The sequence below is a fragment of the Rutidosis leptorrhynchoides genome, chromosome 7 (assembly GCF_046630445.1).
Source record: "Rutidosis leptorrhynchoides isolate AG116_Rl617_1_P2 chromosome 7, CSIRO_AGI_Rlap_v1, whole genome shotgun sequence".
Taxonomy (NCBI): Eukaryota; Viridiplantae; Streptophyta; class Magnoliopsida; order Asterales; family Asteraceae; genus Rutidosis; species Rutidosis leptorrhynchoides.
Window position 1 is genome coordinate 199,278,415 of NC_092339.1, and position 19,152 is coordinate 199,297,566.

The 19,152-nt window shown below is 32.9% G+C and overlaps 1 protein-coding gene and 1 long non-coding RNA gene across 5 annotated transcripts; both read right to left on the bottom strand.

Annotated features, from left to right (window-relative positions):
• Window positions 1-13,482: 13,482 nt before the first annotated feature.
• Window positions 13,483-14,968, bottom strand: LOC139858207 (uncharacterized). The gene is made up of 3 exons (XR_011762849.1): window positions 14,702-14,968; window positions 14,499-14,621; window positions 13,483-13,787 (listed from the first exon to the last, which is right to left on the bottom strand). It is a non-coding gene; the product is annotated as an uncharacterized lncRNA (long non-coding RNA).
• Window positions 14,965-17,612, bottom strand: LOC139858206 (uncharacterized). Of its 4 annotated transcripts, none has more exons than XR_011762848.1 (8): window positions 17,375-17,612; window positions 17,210-17,260; window positions 16,729-16,888; window positions 16,248-16,651; window positions 15,858-15,887; window positions 15,626-15,727; window positions 15,357-15,532; window positions 14,965-15,023 (listed from the first exon to the last, which is right to left on the bottom strand). XR_011762848.1 is itself a non-coding variant. In XM_071847060.1 (8 exons), the coding sequence occupies exons 4-6, from the start codon at window positions 16,521-16,523 to the stop codon at window positions 15,701-15,703; spliced, it is 330 nt and encodes a 109-aa protein (XP_071703161.1). In that variant the 5' UTR covers window positions 16,524-16,651; window positions 16,729-16,888; window positions 17,210-17,260; window positions 17,375-17,612; the 3' UTR covers window positions 14,965-15,023; window positions 15,357-15,532; window positions 15,626-15,700. The 4 variants fall into 4 exon arrangements, 2 of the variants coding, with proteins under 2 accessions (XP_071703161.1, XP_071703160.1); XR_011762847.1 differs by having other exon boundaries at window positions 15,626-15,724; window positions 15,796-15,887; XM_071847060.1 differs by having other exon boundaries at window positions 15,626-15,724.
• Window positions 17,613-19,152: the final 1,540 nt, after the last annotated feature.

Here is a 19,152-nt window from a genome sequence, read left to right on the forward strand (position 1 = left end):
AAGTTAGTAGTCTTGTTTTTACATATGTAGTTCATTGTTAATATACTTAATGATATGTTTACTTATCATAGTATCATGTTAACTATATATATATCCATATATATGTCATCATATAGTTTTTACAAGTTTTAACGTTCGTGAATCACCGGTCAACTTGGGTGGTCAATTGTCTATATGAAACCTATTTCAATTAATCAAGTCTTAACAAGTTTGATTGCTTAACACGTTGGAAACATTTAGTCATGTAAATATCAATCTCAATTAATATATATAAACATGGAAAAGTTCGGGTCACTACAATCCAACCCCAAGAAATCTTTCTTATTTACAGTAAAATATCTTTCTAATACAAGTTAATACTCATATTCAAACTTTGATTCAATTTCTATAACTATAGCAATCTTATTTCGAGTGAAAATCTTACTTGAACTTGTTTTCGTGTCATGATTCTGCTTCAAGAACTTTCAAGCCATCCAAGGATCCTTTGAAGCTAGATCTATTTTTCTCATTTCCAGTAGGTTTACCTACTAAAATTAAGGTAGTAATTATGTTCATAACATCATTCGATTCATACATATAAAACTATCTTATTCGAAGATTTAAACTTGTAATCACTAAAACATAGTTTAGTTAATTCTAAACTTGTTCGCAAATAAAGTTAATCCTTCTAACTTGACTTTTAAAATCAACTAAACACATGTTCTATATCTATATGATATGCTAACTTAATGATTTAAAACCAGGAAACACGAAAAACACCGTAAAACCGAACATACGCCGTCGTAGTAACACCGCGGGCTGTTTTGGGTTTGATAATTAAAAACTATGATAAACTTTGATTTAAAAGTTGTTCTTCTGGAAAAATGAATTTTCTTATGAACATGAAACTATATCCAAAAATCATGGTTAAACTCAAAGTGGAAGTATATTTTTCAAAATGGTCATCAAGACGTCGTTCTTTCGACTGATATGACTACCTCTTACAAAAATGACTTGTAACTTATATTTCCGACTATAAACCTATAATTTTTTTGTTTAGATTCATAAAATAGAGTTCAATATGAAACCATAGCAATTTGATTCACTCAAAACGGATTTAAAACGAAGAAGTTATGGGTAAAACAAGATTGGATATTTTTTATTGTTGTAGCTACGGGAAATATTGTAACAATTCTATACAAATCATATCCTAGCTAACTTATATTGTATTATACATGTATTCTAATATATTATGTAATCTTGGAATACCATAGACACGTATGCAAATGTTTTGACATATCATATCGACCCATGTATATATATTATTTGGAACAACCATAGACACTCTATATGCAGTAATGTTGGAGTTAGCTATACAGGGTTTTGATTCCAAAAATATATATACTTTGAGTTGTGATCTAGCCTGAGACGTGTATACACTGTCGTGAATTGATTCAAGATAATATATATTGATTTATTTCTGTATATCTAATTGTGGACGTTGTAGGTTACTAACGAGGACAGCTGACTTAATAAACTTAAAACATTAAAATGTATTAAAAATATTGTAAATATATTTTGAACATACTTTGATATATATGTACATATTTGTTATAGGTTCGTGAATCGACTAGTGGCCAAGTCTTACTTCCCGACGAAGTAAAAATCTGTGAAAGTGAGTTATAGTCCCACTTTTAAAATCTAATAATTTGGGATGAGAATACATGCAATTTTATAAATGTTTTACGAAATAGACACACGTAAATGAAACTACATTATATGGGTGAATGATCGAAGCCGAATATGCCCCTTTTTAGCTTGGTAGCCTAAGAATTTGGGAACAGACCCCCAAATTGACGCGAATCCTAAAGATAGATCTATCGGGCCCAACAAGCCCCATTCTGAAATTTGGAATGCTTTAGTACTTCGAAATTATCATGTCCGATGGGTGTCCCGGAATGATGGGGATATTCTATATGCATCTTGTTAATTTCGGTTACCAGGTGTTCACCATATGAATGAATTTTATCTCTATGTATGGGATGTATATTGAAATATGAAATCTTGTAGTCTATTATTATGATTTGATAATATATTGGTTAAACCTATAACTCACCAACATTTTTGTTGACGTTTTAAGCATGTTTATTCTCAGGTGATTATTAAGAGTTTTTGCTGTTGCATACTAAAATAACGACAAGATTTTGAGTCCATGCTTGTATGATATTATGTAAAAACTGCATTCAAGAAACTTATTTTTGATGTAATATATTCTTATTGTAAACCATTATGTATTGGTCGTGTTTAAACGGTATATTTTAGATTATCATTATTTGATAATCTACGTAATGCTTTTTAAACCTTTATCGATAAAATAAAGGTTATGGTTATTTTAAAAATGAATGCAGTCTTTGAAAAACGTCTCATATAGAGGTCAAAACCTCGCGACGAAATCAATTAATATGGAACGTTTATAATCAATATGAACGGGACATCTCAGTTGGTATCAGATCGTTGGTCTTAGAGAACCAGAAATTTGCATTAGTGTGCCTTATCGAGTTTGTTAGGATACATTAGTGAGTCTGGACTTTGACCGTGTTTTCTTTAAAAACGATTGCTTAACACTTTTGTTGGAAACTATATATTATTAACATGTAAATATTATGTGATATATTAACCTCTTAATGTGTTTGATTTTGTGTGTTAGATGTCTACCACTAGTACAAATCCCATCAACTTACCTAATAATAATGAAGAGTCGAATATAATTTGGGAAGATTCACAAATTTCCGAAGAAGAACCGGAAGTGGAGGAACCGGAAGTGGAGGAACCGGAAGAAGAGGAACCGGAAGAAGAGGAACCAGAAGAAGAGGAACCGGAAGAGGAGGAACCGGAAGAAGAAGAGGTTCCGGAGGAAGAAATATTGATACCTATAGTAAATCGATTAAATAAAAGAAAATCATCAACCAACGGACCAAAGTTAAAAATGGTCAATGGTGTTTCCGCCGAGGAAGCAAAATATTGGGAAGATTACCAATTTTTCGATGAATCGGATCCCGATGAGGATTCCGATGATGTTATAGAAATTACCTCGATCCAATTTAATATAGCAAAAGAAAATAATAAGGGAAAAGGTATAAAAATAGAGAAACCTGATTCCAACCCCGATGAACTTTATATGTATCGGCAAAGTCCGTATTTCCTAAATTGTAACAATAACCCGGGAACCTCTAAACCACCAGGTTTTTCTAAACCATTGTGGAAAACGACGGCTCGTATTAGAGGAACACCATATATTCCTAGAAAATTAGGAAAACGAACCAAGTCCGAAGAAGAAGAAACCAGTGATTCAGATTAGAGGGTTGTAATCATGTTGTGTATTATATGTATTGTAGTGTGCTTGTACTTTTATGTTCTATGTAAAAATTGCTTGTATTGTTTGTTAATTATCTTTTACGAATCTAATCCTTGTCTATTTTACAGTATAAAAACAAAATGGACGTTAAGGGTAGACAACCGAATATTTTAGAAGATCTACCAGAGGATATGATTGAGGAAATCTTGTCTAGAGTCGGTCAGAATTCATCAGCACAATTAATTATGGCAAAATTAACTTGTCAAACATTTGAAAGACTTTCTAGAAATGCCTTAGTTTATAAAAGGCTTTCCTTTGATAGGTGGGGTATATCACATTGGGGAGACTGTAAGTTACGCCGTGTTTTCTTTAAAGCATTAAATGCGGGGAACCCAAATGCAATTTTACGCTACGGGTTAAGAACCTATTTTGACTCAACATATCCCAACATAGGATTTCGTGAGTTAGAAAGAGCTTCTAACATGCAACATAAAGAAGCATGTTATACTTACGGTTTAGTGATGTTCGCTTCTTACCAAAGTGAGAAAAAGAATATGGTTACAACTTTTAAATAAAACATTCCCACAAGTGACGGATTCAGTAGTTGGGGTGAGAAACAAGGTTTTTAGATTATTGCGAGGCTGTTGGACATTACGAAACCCTCGTCCTTTTGACGACATTACAACATGCTTCCTAGCCAATGGTCATAACGGTTACTTTTCACAAGACCAAGGATGGGAAGTCGTCTTAGTAAAACCTGAATGCATGACTTGTTTCTGGACTTATGAATTACGTGTCTTTATTTCTTTTGCTGAACAACTTGCGTATTAACTAGAATTGCCTTTATAGCTGCTGAGTAGCAAAGATATTATGTGCTATATTTCATCCTATATGTATAATAGTGGTATTGTATGTTTGTAAAATATTGTATAAAGGTTTGAACGCGAAATATTATTGTAATAAGTTTTTCATATAGAAGCGTAGTAGTTGAGTTGTATAGTAGCTAGTAAGTATGAACTTAACGGGTAGGTACTACTCGAATTAAAAATATAAAATGCTAATATGAAGAAAAAGCTTTTATAAATAAGTTCATATAATGCTACGAAATACTATTGACTACTCTTAAATTCTATATGATTAACTCAATTCTTTTGGCTATTTTTGAAGGAAATGGCACCGACGACTCGTCAGAATTTGAACATGAGCAAGGAAGACTTCCGTGTTTTCCTTGCAGCAAACATAGCCGCAGTACAGGCTGCGATGCAAAATAACAATAACTCTGGATCTAGCAGTGGAACTAATTCCACAAGAAATCGTGTAGGATGCTCCTACAAAGAATTCACTGCCTGCAAACCTTTGGAATTTGATGGAACTGAAGGACCAATTGGATTGAAACGGTGGACCAAGAAAGTCGAATCGGTGTTTGCCATAAGTAAGTGTACTGAAGAGGACAAATTTAAGTACGCCACGCATACCTTCACAAGTACTGCGTTAACATGGTGGAACACCTATCTTGAACAGGTAGGACAAAATGCTGCTTACGCACTACCGTGGTCGGTATTCAAGCAATTGATGAACGAGCAGTACCGTCCTAGAAACGAAGTCAATAAGCTCAAGGTAGAGCTTAGAGAGTTACGAACACAAGGGTTCGACATTACCACATATGAACGACGATTCACAGAGTTGTGCCTATTATGTCCAGGAACGTTCGAAGATAAAGAAGAGAAGATCGACGCGTTTATAAAAGGGTTACCAGTAAGGATTCAAGAAGATGTGAGTTCACACGAGCCTGCTTCCATACAAAAGGCAAGTAGAATGGCACATAAACTCATAAATCAGATTGAGGGAAGAATAAAAGAGCAGGCAGCCGAAGAAGCCAACACGAAACAACTCAAGAGGAAGTGGGGGGAAAACGGTGACAAGAATCACCAGTACAACAACAATAACAATTACAACCACAATCGCAACAACTATCCCAACAACCGCAACAAAAATCGCAATAATAACCGCAATCCTAACAATAACTACAACAAATGTCCCAACAACAACAACAACTACAACAACCGTTCCAACAACAATAACAATCCCAACAACAACCTCAATAACAACAACAACAAAAACCAAAAATGCCAAAGGTGTGAAGAGTACCACCAGAATGGGTTCTGCACGACATTTTGCACCAAGTGTAAAAGAACTGGCCATGGTGCGAAAAAGTGTGAGGTCTACGGACCAAAGTTTAATAGAACTAAAGGGACAAATAGTGGCGAAACAAGTAATGCCGCCTTTGTTTGTTATGGATGTGGAAAACCGAGCCACATTAGAAGTAATTGCCCGAATCAGGGGAATACTAATGGGCAGGGCCGCGGAAGAGTTTTCAATATTAATACGGCAGAAGCGGAGGAAGACCCGGAGCTTGTTAAGAGTACGTTTCTTATTGACAATAAATCTACTTATGTTTTATTTGATTCGGGTATGGATAGAAGCTATATGAGTATAGATTTTTGTGCTAAGTTAAGTTGCCCATTGACGCCTTTGGATAGTAAATTTTTACTCGAATTAGCAAACGGTAAATTAATTTCAGCAGATAATATATGTCGGGATAGAGAAATTAAACTGGGGGATGAAACGTTTAAAATTGATTTAATACCAGTCGAGTTAGGGAGTTTTGATGTAATAATTGGCATGGACTGGTTGAAAAATGTGAGAGCAGAGGTCATTTGTTACAAAAATGCGATTCGCATTATGCGTGAAAAAGGAAAACCTTTAATGGTGTACGGATAAAAGAACAACGCGAAATTAAATCTTATTAGTAGTTTGAAGGCGCAAAAACTAATAAGAAAAGGTTGTTACGTCATTCTAGCACACATCAAGGAAGTTAAACCTGAAGAAAAGAACATCAGTGATGTTCCCGTCACAAAAGAATTTCCCGATGTATTTCCGAAAGAATTACCGGGATTACCCCCACATCGATCCGTTGAATTTCAAATAGACCTTGTACCAGGAGCTGCACCAATAGCTCGTGCTCCATACAGACTCGCACCCAGCGAAATGAAAGAATTACAAAGTCAGTTACAGGAACTTTTAGAGCATGGTTTCATTCGACCAAGCACATCACCGTGGGGAGCTCCTGTTTTGTTTGTCAAGAAGAAGGATGGTACATTTAAGTTGTGTATCGACTACCGAGAGTTGAATAAACTTACCATCAAGAACCGCTACCCACTACCGAGAATCGATGACTTATTTGATCAACTACAAGGCTCGTCGGTTTATTCGAAGATTGATTTACGTTCTAGGTATCATCAAATGCGGGTGAAGGAGGATGATATTCCAAAGACTGCTTTTAGGACACGTTACGGTCATTACGAGTTTATGGTTATGCCGTTTGGGTTGACCAACGCACCAGCTGTGTTCATGGACCTCATGAACAGAGTGTGTGGACCATACCTTGACAAGTTTGTCATTGTTTTCATCGATGACATACTTATTTACTCAAAGAATGACCAAGAGCACGAAGAACATTTGAGAAAAGTGCTAGAGTTGTTAAGAAAAGAAAAACTGTACGCTAAGTTTTCAAAGTGTGCATTTCGGTCATATAGTGAACAAAGAAGGTATTCAGGTGGATCCAGCAAAGATTGAAACCGTTGAAAAGTGGGAAACCCTAAAAACTCCGAAACACATACGCCAATTTTTAGGGCTAGCTGATTATTACAAGAGATTCATCCAAGATTTTTCCAAAATAGCAAAACCCTTGACTGCATTAACGCATAAAGGGAGAAAATTTGAATGGAAGGATGAACAAGAGAAAGCGTTTCAATTGTTAAAGAAAAAGTTAACTACGGCACCTATATTGTCATTACCTGAAGGGAATGATGATTTTGTGATATATTGTGACGCCTCAAGGCAAGGTCTCGGTTGTGTATTAATGCAACGAACGAAGGTAATTGCTTATGCGTCTAGACAATTGAAGATTCACGAGCAGAATTATACGACGCATGATTTGGAATTAGGCGCAGTTGTTTTTGCATTAAAGACTTGGAGGCACTACTTATATGGGGTCAAAAGTATTATATATACCGACCACAAAAGTCTTCAACACATATTTAATCAGAAACAACTGAACATGAGGTAGCGCAGATGGATTGAATTGTTGAATGATTACGACTTTGAGATTCGTTACCACCCGGGGAAGGCAAATGTGGTAGCCGACGCCTTGAGCAGAAAAGACAGAGAACCCATTCGAGAAAAAGCTATGAATATAATGATTCACACTAACTTTACTACTCAAATAAAGGAGGCGCAACAAGGAGTTTTAAAAGAGGGAAACTTAAGGGATGAAATACCCAAAGGATCGGAGAAGCATCTTAATATTCGGGAAAACGGAACCCGGTATAGGGCTAAAAGAATTTGGGTACCAAAATTTGGAGATATGAGAGAAATGGTACTTAGAGAAGCTCATAAAACCAGATACTCAATACATCCTGGAATGGGAAAGATGTACAAGGATCTTAAGAAACATTTTTGGTGGCCGGGTATGAAAGCCGATGTGGCTAAATATGTAGGAGAATGTTTGATGTGTTCTAAGGTCAAAGCTGAGCATCAGAAAGCATCAGGCCTACTTCAACAACCCGAAATTTCGGAATGGAAATGGGAAAACATTACCATAGATTTCATCACTAAATTGCCAAGGACTGCAAGTGGTTTTGATACTATTTGGGTAATAGTTGATCGTCTCACCAAATCAGCACAGTTCCTGCCAATAAGAGAAGATGACAAGATGGAGAAGTTAGCACAACTATATTTGAAGGAAGTCGTCTCCAGACATGGAATACCAATCTCTATTATCTCTGATAGGGATGGCAGATTTATTTCAAGATTCCGGCAGACATTACAGCAAGTATTAAAAACTCGTCTAGACATGAGTACTGCCTATCATCCACAAACTGATGGGCAGAGTGAAAGGACGATACAAACGCTTGAAGACATGCTACGAGCATGTGTTATTGATTTCGGAAACAGTTGGGATCGACACCTTCCGTTAGTAGAATTTTTCTACAACAACAGCTACCATTCAAGCATTGAGATGGCGCCGTTTGAAGCACTTTATGGTAGAAAGTACAGGTCTCCGATTTGTTGGAGTGAAGTGGGGGATAGACAGATTACGGGTCCGGAGATAATACAAGAAACTACCGAGAAGATCATCCAAATTCAACAACGGTTGAAAACCGCCCAAAGTCGACAAAAGAGTTACGCTGACATTAAAAGAAAAGATATAGAATTTGAAATTGGAGAGATGGTCATGCTTAAAGTTACACCTTGGAAAGGCGTTGTTCGATTTGGTAAAAGAGAAAAATTAAATCCAAGGTATATTGAACCATTCAAGATTATTGATCGTGTCAGACCAGTAGCTTACCGACTTGAGTTACCTCAACAACTCGCGGCTGTACATAACACTTTTCACGTCTCGAATTTGAAGAAATGTTTTGCTAAAGAAGATCTCACTATTCCATTAGACGAAATCCAAATCAACGAAAAACTTCAATTCATCGAAGAACCCCTCGAAATAATGGATCGTAAGGTTAAAAGACTTAAGCAAAACAAGATACCAATTGTTAAGGTTCGATGGAATGCTCGTAGAGGACCCGAGTTCACCTGGGAATGAGAAGATCAGATGAAGAAGAAATACCCGCACTTATTTTCAGAAGATACGTCAACACCTCCAACTGCTTCAAATTTCGGGACGAAATTTATTTAACGGGTAGGTACTGTAGTGACCCGAACTTTTTCATTTTTATATATATTAAATGAAATTAATAATTACATGATTAAGTGTTTCCAACATGTTAAGCAATCAAACTTGTTAAGACTTGATTAATTGAAATAGGTTTCATATAGACAATTGACCACCCAAGTTGACCGGTGATTCACGAACGTTAAAACTTATAAAAACTATATGATGACATATATATGATTATATATATAGTTAACATGATATTATGATAAGTAAGTATCTCATTAGGTATTTTAACAATGAGTTATACACATAAAATTGAGTTTATTGAATTAAAAACCTCGAAACGGTATATATAACGATTATCGTTATAACAACGTCTTACTAAATACATATGAATCATATTAAGATATTGATACACTATGTTTAATCATGATAAATGATAAGTAAACATGTCATTAAGTGTATTAACAATGAACTACATATGTAAAAACAAGACTACTAACTTAATGATTTCGAAACGAGACATATATGTAACGATTATCGTTGTAACAACATTTAACTGTGTATATATCATACTAAGATATATTAATATATCATAATATCATGATAATGTAATAATTTAACATCTCATTAGATATAATAAACAATGGGTTAACAACATTTAACAAGATCGTTAACCTAAAGGTTTTAAAACAACATTTACATGTAATGACTAACGATGATTTAACGACTCAGTTAGAATGTATATACATGTAGTGTTTTAATATGTATTCATACACTTTTGAAAGACTTCAAAACACTTATCAAATTACTTCTACTTAACAAAAATGCTTACAATTACATCCTCGTTCAGTTTCATCAACAATTCTACTCGTATGCACCCGTATTCGTACTCGTACAATACACAGCTTTTAGATGTATGTACTATTGGTATATACACTCCAATGATCAGTTCTTAGCAGCCCATGTGAGTCACCTAACACATGTGAGAACCATCATTTGGCAACTAGCATGAAATATCTCATAAAATTACAAAAATATTAGTAATCATTCATGACTTATTTATAAGTAAACAAAATTACACATCCTTTATATCTAATCCATATACCAACGACCAAAAACACCTACAAACACTTTCATTTTTCAATATTCTTCATCTAATTGATCTCTCTCAAGTTCTATCTTCAAGTTCTAAGTGTTCTTCATAAATTCTATAAGTTCCAGTTTCATAAAATCAAGAATACTTCCAAGTTTGCTAGCTTACTTTCAATCTTGTAAAGTGATCATTCAACCCCAAGAAATCTTTCTTATTTACAGTAAAATATCTTTCTAATACAAGGTAATACTCATATTCAAACTTTGATTCAATTTCTATAACTATAACAATCTTATTTCGAGTGGAAATCTTACTAGAACTTGTTTTCGTGTCATGATTCTGCTTCAAGAACTTTCAAGCCATCCAAGGATCCTTTGAAGCTAGATCTATTTTTTTCATTTCCAGTAGGTTTACCTACTGAAATTAAGGTAGTAATGATGTTCATAACATCATTCGATTCATACATATAAAACTATCTTATTCGAAGATTTAAACTTGTAATCACTAGAACATAGTTTAGTTAATTCTAAACTTGTTCGCAAATAAAGTTAATCCTTCTAACTTGACTTTTAAAATCAACTAAACACATGTTCTATATCTATATGATATGCTAACTTAATGAATTAAAACCTGAAAACACGAAAAACACCGTAAAACCAGATATACGCCGTCGTAGTAACACCGCGGGCTGTTTTGGGTTTGATAATTAAAAACTATGATAAACTTTGATTTAAAAGTTGTTCTTCTGGAAAAATGATTTTTCTTATGAACATGAAACTATATCCAAAAATCATGGTTAAACTCAAAGTGGAAGTATGTATTTTAAAATGGTCATCAAGACGTCGTTCTTTCGACTGAAATGACTACCTCTTACAAAAACGACTTGTAACTTATATTTCTGACTATAAACCTATACTTTTTCTGTTTAGATTCATGAAATAGAGTTCAATATGAAACCATAGCAATTTGATTCACTCAAAACGGATTTAAAACGAAGAAGTTATGGGTAAAACAAGATTGGATATTTTTTATTGTTGTAGCTGCGGGAAATATTGTAACAATTCTATACAAATAATATCCTAGCTAACTTATATTGTATTATACATGTATTCTAATATATTATGTAATCTTGGAATACCATAGACACGTATGCAAATGTTTTGACATATCATATCGACCCATGTATATATATTATTTGGAACAACCATAGACACTCTATATGCAGTAATGTTGGAGTTAGCTATACCGGGTTGAGGTTGATTCCAAAAATATATATACTTTGAGTTGTGATCTAGCCTGAGACGTGTATACACTGGGTCGTGGATTGATTCAAGATAATATATATCGATTTATTTCTGTACATCTAATTGTGCACAACTAGTAGTAGGTTACTAACGAGGACAGCTGACTTAATAAACTTAAAACATTAAAACGTATTAAAAATGTTGTAAATATATTTTGAACATACTTTGATATATATGTACATATTTGTTATAGGTTCATGAATCGACCAGTGGCCAAGTCTTACTTCCCGACGAAGTAAAAATCTGTGAAAGTGAGTTATAGTCCTACTTTTAAAATCTAATAATTTGGGATGAGAATACATGCAATTTTATAAATGTTTTACGAAATAGACACACGTAAATGAAACTACATTATATGGGTGAATGATCGAAGCCGAATATGCCCTTTTTAGCTTGGTAGCCTAAGAATTTGGGAACAGACCCTCAAATTGACGCGAATCCTAAAGATAGATCTATCGGGCCCAACAAGCCCCATTCTGGAATTTGGAATGCTTTAGTACTTCGAAATTATCATGTACGATGGGTGTCCCGGAATGATGGGGATATTCTGTATGCATCTCGTTAATGTAGGTTACCAAGTGTTCACCATATGAATGAATTTTATCTCTATGTATGGGATGTATATTGAAATATGAAATCTTGTGGTCTATTATTATGATTTGATAATATATAGGTTAAACCTATAACTCACCAACATTTTTGTTGACGTTTTAAGCATGTTTATTCTCAGGTGATTATTAAGAGCTTCCGCTGTTACATACTAAAATAAGGACAAGATTTGGAGTCCATGCTTGTATGATATTTTGTAAAAACTGCATTCAAGAAACTTATTTTTGATGTAATATATTCTTATTGTAAACCATTATGTAATAGTCGTGTGTAAACGGTATATTTTAGATTATCATTATTTGATAATCTACGTAATGCTTTTTAAACCTTTATCGATAAAATAAAGGTTATGGTTATTTTAAAAATGAATGCAGTCTTTGAAAAACGTCTCATATAGAGGTCAAAACCTCGCGACGAAATTAATTAATATGGAACGTTTATAATCAATTTGAACAGGACATCTCAATACAACCCTCTATATGGCATCATGAGCCTGTAAACATACTCTTATCCAAGATTTCCTCCAAAAACTTTCAGCCAAGGTCATTCGGTAGGTTATTATCAAATTGCATCTCCAACATCTAAAAATACATATTACGCATCATATTCGAGCTATCCAGGTGAACATAATGTTAATGTCTATAGAACGGCTACTAACCAACAACATATTACTCAAAAATTTCCGAAATCGGACTATCATATACTCGTTATCTCAAGGGATTATTGTAGTGAAACTTGTGATCTAAGAAAGAGCATTAACCTCACATTGAAGTTTTATGCTTAATGTGATCGATATCTGACATGTTTAGTCAAATATATTTTCAACAAAAATTGCCCACTATAATTCACACTCAATCATTTAAAACAATAAATTGTTAGGTATTTATTTTAACTTTAAAATTCGCTACCTTCAGAGATCTATGAATCGCAATTAAATGTCATAACTAATCATAAAATCATAACAAACCTATTAGCTACAGTGTACTCCTCCACGAGTTCCTACACTTGAAGATATTCGAATTATACTGCAGTCAAACGTACTTACCCAACATCCTAAACGTGAAGAATTTATTAGCAATAAACTATCATAAAAGACACAATTTATTTGATTTAGAAATAAAAAAGAAAACGATGTAAAGAATAAAGATACAACAAAACTATTGACATTTGATTGTCCACAAATATTACACAGAGAACTTACTGTGTAATGCAATAATAGAGAACAAATGTCGATATTTGTTCCCTGTAAATAGAGAACAAATGTCAGATTCTAAATAAATAGGGAACAAATGTAAGATTCCAAATAAATAGAGAACAAATGTCAACAGCAACATTTGATTGTAACAATTTGTTTAATGTTCATTTAAAATGTTTCTATCGAGTGTAGGAAAAAAAAACCAAAGCACCGTTCATATTTTATGACATGGATACAAAAAAATGTAGTCACATCATGACCAAATGTAACTACATATCCCATTACATTACATTCATGTGACACTTCATTTTGTTTAACACTTCATTTTGTTTAACAGTGTAAGATGTTGAACATGATTCTCATTGACCAAATCAGATAACTAACTTGTGTTCATGGGATAAACAGTTAAAAGTAGAATACAAAAGGTTACCAAAATACCTTAAGTAAAACCATATGACGCATTCTCCGGTTCCCATTGAAAGTTTCCATTGCAATCACATATGGCTTTAGCCTGTGACCTGATCAATATGGGCAGAGCAGACTTCTTTAAACTTTGGTTGACTATCAATCATGCATCCAAGTCTCCGTGCATAGTATCAAGTTTTAACATTATTCAACCCCAAGTTTTATGTAAACTTTCAGTTAATGAAGGAGATAGTGTGTATTGAACATCTATACTACCAGATAGTTTAATTATTGAAACTTAAAATAATAGGCAGATTATTGGATACTTTAAGGATCTGAACACACTAACCATGGGGTTGATGTTCAACAAGAGCAGGTGCATAGCCAAACCATGTTTCATTTATAAGAAGTTCATTACTTTGAACTAATGAGAGATCAAAGAATTTCTTGCTTTCACTTAAAACATAGATTCTTCACAGATTCACGATTATCAAGTGAACTAATAATTAAAGACCCAAAGAACCGAGAGCCATAAAGAACAAATTATCAACAAATGACTTTTAGGATCAAAACTGAGTTACTAAAATTAGGCAATGTAGGAAAAAAGAATGATAGAACACGTAGTCAAACATTAAGTTATAAGCATCACATATCATCTATAGTACGATGTGGCATGTCATGTATGAAATCCTATCACAAAACTAAGCCAGTTGTCTGAATATATAACTTATTTTCAGAAAGTATCTAGCTGTTAACAATTGCAAAAAGTTATACGCATAAACGAAACTACACACATTTAAAAAAAAAAAAGGACACTTGCATACCTTTCCACTCAACATAAGAGAAGTCCTTTAGAAATGGCTCTCCACCGGTAAAACCTTCTGACATTCAAGTACAAAGAGATCCGAGAACGTCATTTGATGATTAAGATTAGACCATATTGAGAGCTAAAGCAAAATAGGTTAATATTTCAAAAAAAGTTGGATGATGTAAGTTTATTCGTTTTCAAAATAAGAACAGACATAACCTTTATGATAGTTAAAATAATGAAACCACATCCGACATCAGAGCATATATCTGAGTACACATCGATGTTCCTATTTATACACAAACTTGTCAAAAACAAGTAAGCCAAACTATATAACAGTAGATTAAATAAATCTGTCACATTCAACCCATAGGTATCCTACGTGGAGGAATGACTTCCCTTTTACTTTAGGGTAGAGGAAAGGACTGTTTACATCTAACCTCCCCCATACTCCACTTCAGTGGAATTGGGTATTGTTGTTGTTGTTGTTGTTGTTGTTGTATTCAACCCAAGTTAGCCAAATTGGTATCTTCAAAAAAACCTAATCATTAAAAAAAATCATCACACCAAAACGCGAAACTGAAAACCGAAATCCCAAACATAAAGTTATAACGCAAAAGTCAACAATTTCAATTGAATCTAAAAACTTATTTGCAAAACTGAAAACTGAAACGTGAAACTTAAATGCGTAACTAAAAACCGAAAAATGTAACAGAAAATTTAAAATGCGAAACTGAAAACTGAGATGCGGATCACGAAACTTTGAGTTGCAGTTCTGGAAACAACCCAGCCAATTTAGACTCGGCCAATTTGACGCGTTTAAAAGGATAGGAAAAATCAAATATCAAAAAGGATTTTAGTAAGAAAACAATACCTGTGATCTCCCCAAATAACATTAACTTGTAAAATTAGTACAACATGAGTAGTACCAAGAATCCTAGCACTCACAACAGCATCAACAATCTGATTAGTATAACATGTTAGTATCCCCACCTTTGATTATATGTATGTTTGAGTTTGTTATCCATTAAGAAGGTTGTTGAATTGTACCTGAAGAATGAATAAAGACAAATAAATAAAGTACAAATATGGATATATGTACTACTTAATGTATATAGAAGCAAACATAGATGAGTAACATACTTGCAGGTGTGGCATCATTTGTGGATCTATTGAAAGGAACAATGACATTTGATTCAGGGTACTTGGGTCGTCGTCCTATCCATCTTGGTTCGAAAGTGACTACTTGAAGAATACACATATATTTACACATGAGTACTCAATGTACACACAATTGATTGCATTGCACTTACCATTGCTATTAAAATTTGATTAATAATGCTTAAATGATTAGGGTCAGTCAGCAGAGGTGTACCACAATCTGATGGAGTTGTTTGAATAGTAGCTGCTACATAGAATGTGAATAGTAGAAGCTTGTTAAAATCAAGATAAACAAAGTCATGAACCAAATGAAACATGTATCAAACAACATAATCCTAATGATATAATTAGTCAAACAGGTTGAATGACCCAAAGTTATTTCTCATGCTCATGGATTCGTAAATTACTACGTTTTAACTTGCAGATCATTATTGTATAGAAATATACTCATTAAATTAAATAGTTACAAAAATTGACAAATACTTATTTACGGGCAACCCAACCCGTTCACTCCCATATTCAAAAAAACTTTCTAGAAACAAAACACATTAGACTCGTCAATTAACATGTCCAGCCCGTTAATAAATAGGTTTGGATGAATAACCTGTGATAGCTGTGAGGCAGTTCTATCAATCCTAAAATCTCTTTTTAACATGGTGGGCCAATTTCCTTCCCGAAATCTTTGAACAGTAGCAAACAGTTCCCGGCCTTCTTCTGCAGACCATGGGTTTCTTTTCCTCTTGAGTGGGGCCAAATTGTTGTTGTTGTTGTTGTTTGAATCCAACCCTTCAGCAACAAAGCAACCGTTGGGAGCACTTGCGTTGGAATGTAAACAGGTACTAATATATTCACTCCACCAATATTTGTTGAACCACCACATTCTGTATTTTGTAATTGATGTTGATGTTGGCTCGAATTGGTTCTCGGTATGTTTATAGTCAATGGACCTTCAATAATCAACCCTTTCTCTAAACACAACTCATTTGATGAACCTGAACCCATGAGTACCTACAAAAATTTAATCATTTCATATACCGTCTTAAGATGTTAAATGCATAACATTCTTATTATGTAATGTTGTTTACCTTCACGAAAGCCGCAGCCTCCGCTGAAGCTTCATTGCTAACAGTTGGAAAAGCTTCGAGTTCACATTCTAAATCACTGTCATCATCTTATCAATTGGTATTTAATAACTTGGGCAACCATTTCAGCCCGTTTGAACCAATAAGTCTTTGTTACCTCATTCTTCAAATCCCAAAACAATGAAAACGGAAACTATAAAATTGAATGCACTAATTTAAAAGATATAATATAGTCACTATAAATGAACTTGAAAGCATTCTTATGTAATAATCAGACAATTATTTTATGCATAGAGCTTAAGTTCATTCTTATTTGAAATGGGTTGATCTAGATTATACTCTATACTAAACAGGTGAAATAAAAATGCCTAAAAAGAATAGTTCAGATAGTTCGTAAGGTGAAACTTCTATGTATTTTGACATGAAAAAGCTGACCCACCCTTCCAAAGATATGTGATTAAATCTTTGAATCGTAAGAGAATACCGATTGAATGTTGAATCTCGTGCAGCATACACTCTACAAAATGAATGTTACCTGCTTGCAATTCCAAATCACATATCAAAATTAACGAAACAACAATCTGTAACCAAAAAGAAATCAAATAATAAACAATCGTGATATTACATGAAATCCAAACATTGATATTACCTGTTTCAAACCCTAATCGTCGATTAAAATTAAGAAATCGTGGATTATCATGAAGTGAGATATTTCATTAAGTCAAAATCGATTGTCGATTGAATGTCGTGATGCTTCTGCTACAATCGAACGTCTTTTTGATTCTACTACAATCGATGTTGTTAATCGATTGTATATGGCTTTCGAGGCGATTTTAGCAAAACGACTGGGATTGAAACTGCGCAAGAAGGATTGAAGGTAACGCAAGAAGAACTTTCTTAGATGGATGAAAATTTGAGAAAATTAAAGGGATTTAGTATCCCGTATTTTTTTTTTTTTTTTTTAATTCAATTGAAGTTAAAGGGTATTTTAGGGATCGGGTGCATGTAAAATTGATTTATTAGCTAATATTTTTGTAAATGATTAAGGAACGTTAGATTAAGGGGTATTGTAACGTAATTTTCTAATCTAATGGTAATTAAGGGGGTTTTGAAAATATTTATTAGCTAATATAGACTCTCTTTTAATATATATATATAATATATATATATATATATATATATATATATATATATATATATAAGAAAAAGTTGTTCTTAATTGTAGTTAAAAGTTATTTATGAAATGTTATATGTATAGGTTATATGTATAGATTATATACATTATTTATAATTTACTATTATTTTAATTATTAATTATGGACTTTGTCGTGCTATCATCTAATATTTAATGATAAATAATTATTTTAATTGAAGATTGAAGTTTGTAATAACTAGACCTTTTAATGAACGATCTAATTAAAGTAGGTAACCTTTACATTGTGTTTCATATATTTTTTTTCGGAAATAAATTAATCTACAAAGTCCATAATTAATCTATATAACTTTTAAACAAATAGGAGATTTTGTCTCAAAAATTACGGTTATAATTTGGCAACAAACTTTAATATATATCAACTAATGAAATTGTTCAGTGATAAAAATTAAATATGAAATAATTTATTTACTACACAGATGATAAATATCAACGTTTTCGAATATGTGAATCATCATATTTAAAATATATATATATATATATATATATATATATATATATATATATATATATATATATATATATATATATATATATATATATATATATATATAAAATTTTCATACTCTATTTTTATCTATAAAATTTAATATAATACATATTTCACATTTTAAATTAATTTATGTTATACTTTATATTGTAATATTTTTCAATATCACGAGTTCTTAAACTCAAACACTCAAAATAATAGTTTTAAAAAAATCAATTAATTTTTACCATTATTTTATCCACCATGCAACGTACGGGCTCCAAAGCATATTACAACAAAATTGCAAAGTGATTTTAAACTATTCTAATTTTGTACTATTATTTATCCACCATGCAACATACGGGCTCCAAAACCTATTACAACAAAATTGCAAAGTGATTTTTAACTATTCTTTTAACTAATGTGTAATGCACGGGCTTTAAACTCAAAAGAACTCTTAAAATCTGTCAACACCACGTGCTTTAAACTTAAAAAGAATTTTTAAAATTTGTAAACAACACAGGCTCTTAAATAATTCTTATACTTTTCCTATTTTTTTAGTGTCGCTATTCACATATGTAACATCCCGCGTTTTTCCGTTAAATTTAATTTTAACACCGTCTTTTTTTTAAAACATAATCTTTCGTATTTAAATTAATAGTTTTCGTGAGTAACGTTCATTATATTTCCGCTATTTAATTTTGACATCACCCGTTTACTCGAGCGTTTTAAAAATATTCGTTTG